Source organism: Sipha flava, unplaced genomic scaffold, assembly GCF_003268045.1.
Source record: "Sipha flava isolate LNK unplaced genomic scaffold, YSA_version1 288_pilon_pilon, whole genome shotgun sequence".
Taxonomy (NCBI): domain Eukaryota; kingdom Metazoa; phylum Arthropoda; class Insecta; order Hemiptera; family Aphididae; genus Sipha; species Sipha flava.
In genome coordinates this window covers 336,865-339,051 of record NW_020272957.1, presented here as the reverse complement: position 1 = coordinate 339,051, position 2,187 = coordinate 336,865, and the positions used below count along the sequence as shown (strand labels likewise).

Here is a 2,187-nt window from a genome sequence, read left to right as displayed (position 1 = left end):
ATGGACTCCATATTTATAGCATTTAAAAATCATACATTTTTATATAGTTTTTTTTAAAGAACAAGGTGGAGGGTTTTTTTGTAATATTATAACTATTAATAATTATGCTTATTGATCTTTTTAGAACAGACTTTCAATATGTATATCCTATTATAAAAATGCACGTTTAAGAGTATAAGAATAAAATCATTATAGGGTTTTTATAGTGTATATATTTTTCAGTTTTCTGCATCAGTTACACAATTACTGTTAGAAATCAACAATGTGCAACAAGGAAAAACATATTTACTTTTATTTAGAATAGTACAACTGCAGATAGGTTATACATGCTATGAATAATTGATCACCTCTTTTTTAACACGAGTGTTTTTATTATACTGAATCTGAATAAAGCTGCTTGCTGGGATATGCTAGTAAAAACTCGCTCCATGTACTGTAGTGGGAGATTTCTTCTCTCGTTCCTATTCTCTATCCATTCTTGTGGGATAGGATGTGCTGGTGTTGAGTTGAATAAGCACCATGCGCTGACGTCATTTTCGAGTCCACTTTCTTTTATCAACTGGGAGTCAAAGAAAATGGCCGCGCCATAAATAGCCGGGCTATCCTGACACAGTGAGGTAACTATTTGTTCACCTTGGAGGCAAGTTGTGCCTGGAGTCAGCAATGGGTGACTGATCACCAACTGTGACTTTCCTCCCACTTCACTGAGAGTCGAGAATACAACTTCTGTATTCTTGAATATCTTCGTGTTTGCGAGAAAATTTGATATTGTGACGAGGAACATAACATTGAATCCCGTCTGTGGAGGATAAGCTGGAAAGTCTACCTCAGTGATGTTGTTATAAAAGGCAAATCATTAAAAATGCTTCAGACAGTATCTAACAAACTAAGTTCCTAAAAATTTTGAATAAATTTACTATTGAAACGATGAATGATATAGATACTAAAGATTTTAGATTATGTTTTGAACGTATGTATGAAAATAGAGCAACATTATGGGCATAATATTACCGAAAAGGACTGGGAATATATTGCAATATGTATTTAGAGTCAATGCATAAAACAATAAATACCACTATTTAAATGGATGTAAACTTAGGAGATTGGATATTAGTATTGTGAGATTCACACAGGATAAAAAGGTGAGAAGAATGATAAGGCTAAATTAAATATAAGAATAAAAAAAGTAATTAAGACACATCAACAATATTTAACCTAACTTAAAAATTACCTTAATAGAAAAAGGTAACTGGAATGTAGATAATCAACAGACACTGGGCATATCTTATACTGTAAAAAAAAATAATAATGAATTATGTTGTGTAATAGTTTGTAATGCATGTAAAATATGCATTCATACAGTTGAATCCACTTGTTTAGATTAAACTATTAAATTAATTAATTGTAAGCACATTCATAATATTGCATTTAATCAAGAAAATTATATAACAGAGATTATATCAAGAACAAATATTATTAATAAAATATTTACAAGTGATACAAAAGAAATATAAATACACGAAGTCTCTTAAAAACAAAAATTAAAATCATAATTTTATTACATTTTTAAAACAAAAACCATGAGTACAATAAATAAAATTAATTTGATTAAAGATGAAAAACATCTTAAAGAAGCTATAAAAAAGATAGATGCTCTTAATGCATTTAAAGATGCAATATCAAAGTAATCCACACAAAATAAGTTTATTGAAATATATCCACTTAGTTTACCCAATAAAAAAATCTGTAAACAAAATAACTTCCTCAAGAAAATCTAAGCGACAAAAACCAAAAAATGACTTGTTAAATAAACTTTCTTCGCTTAAAACGCGAGTTACAGTAAATTATTTTAAATAAAAATTTAAAATTTTTCACGAAAATTATGAAGAACACTCATATTGTTAGGAACAGTAATTTACGTCATTGTAATTTACTTTATCTAATAACTTTTTTCTCCAATAACAATTTTTTTTCGTATTGTATTATTTTTATTTGACAAATTTTTATTTTTAAATGTGAATTATTCAAGTTTTATAATATTTATTTCAATATTATAGCTATACGAAATAACTTTACTCAACCAAAAATTAAAAACAAAATGGATAAATTAAATATATAAGCGAGTATACTAACTACTAAGTATGATTAACTAAGTTCCTGTTCGTAGTTCGTATTTCTTTCATTTTC

General features: G+C 27.6%; 1 protein-coding gene across 1 annotated transcript; it reads right to left on the bottom strand.

Moving 5' to 3' along the window:
* Window positions 1-343: 343 nt before the first annotated feature.
* On the bottom strand, window positions 344-784 carry LOC112685710. The gene has a single exon (XM_025557666.1). It carries the CDS (start codon window positions 782-784, stop codon window positions 344-346), a length of 441 nt encoding a protein of 146 aa, XP_025413451.1.
* Window positions 785-2,187: the final 1,403 nt, after the last annotated feature.

Excerpts from the sequence above, each read along its gene's own strand:
- LOC112685710 (XM_025557666.1), bottom strand. The coding sequence starts at position 784 with ATGTTCCTCGTCACAATATCAAATTTTCTCGCAAACACGAAGATATTC.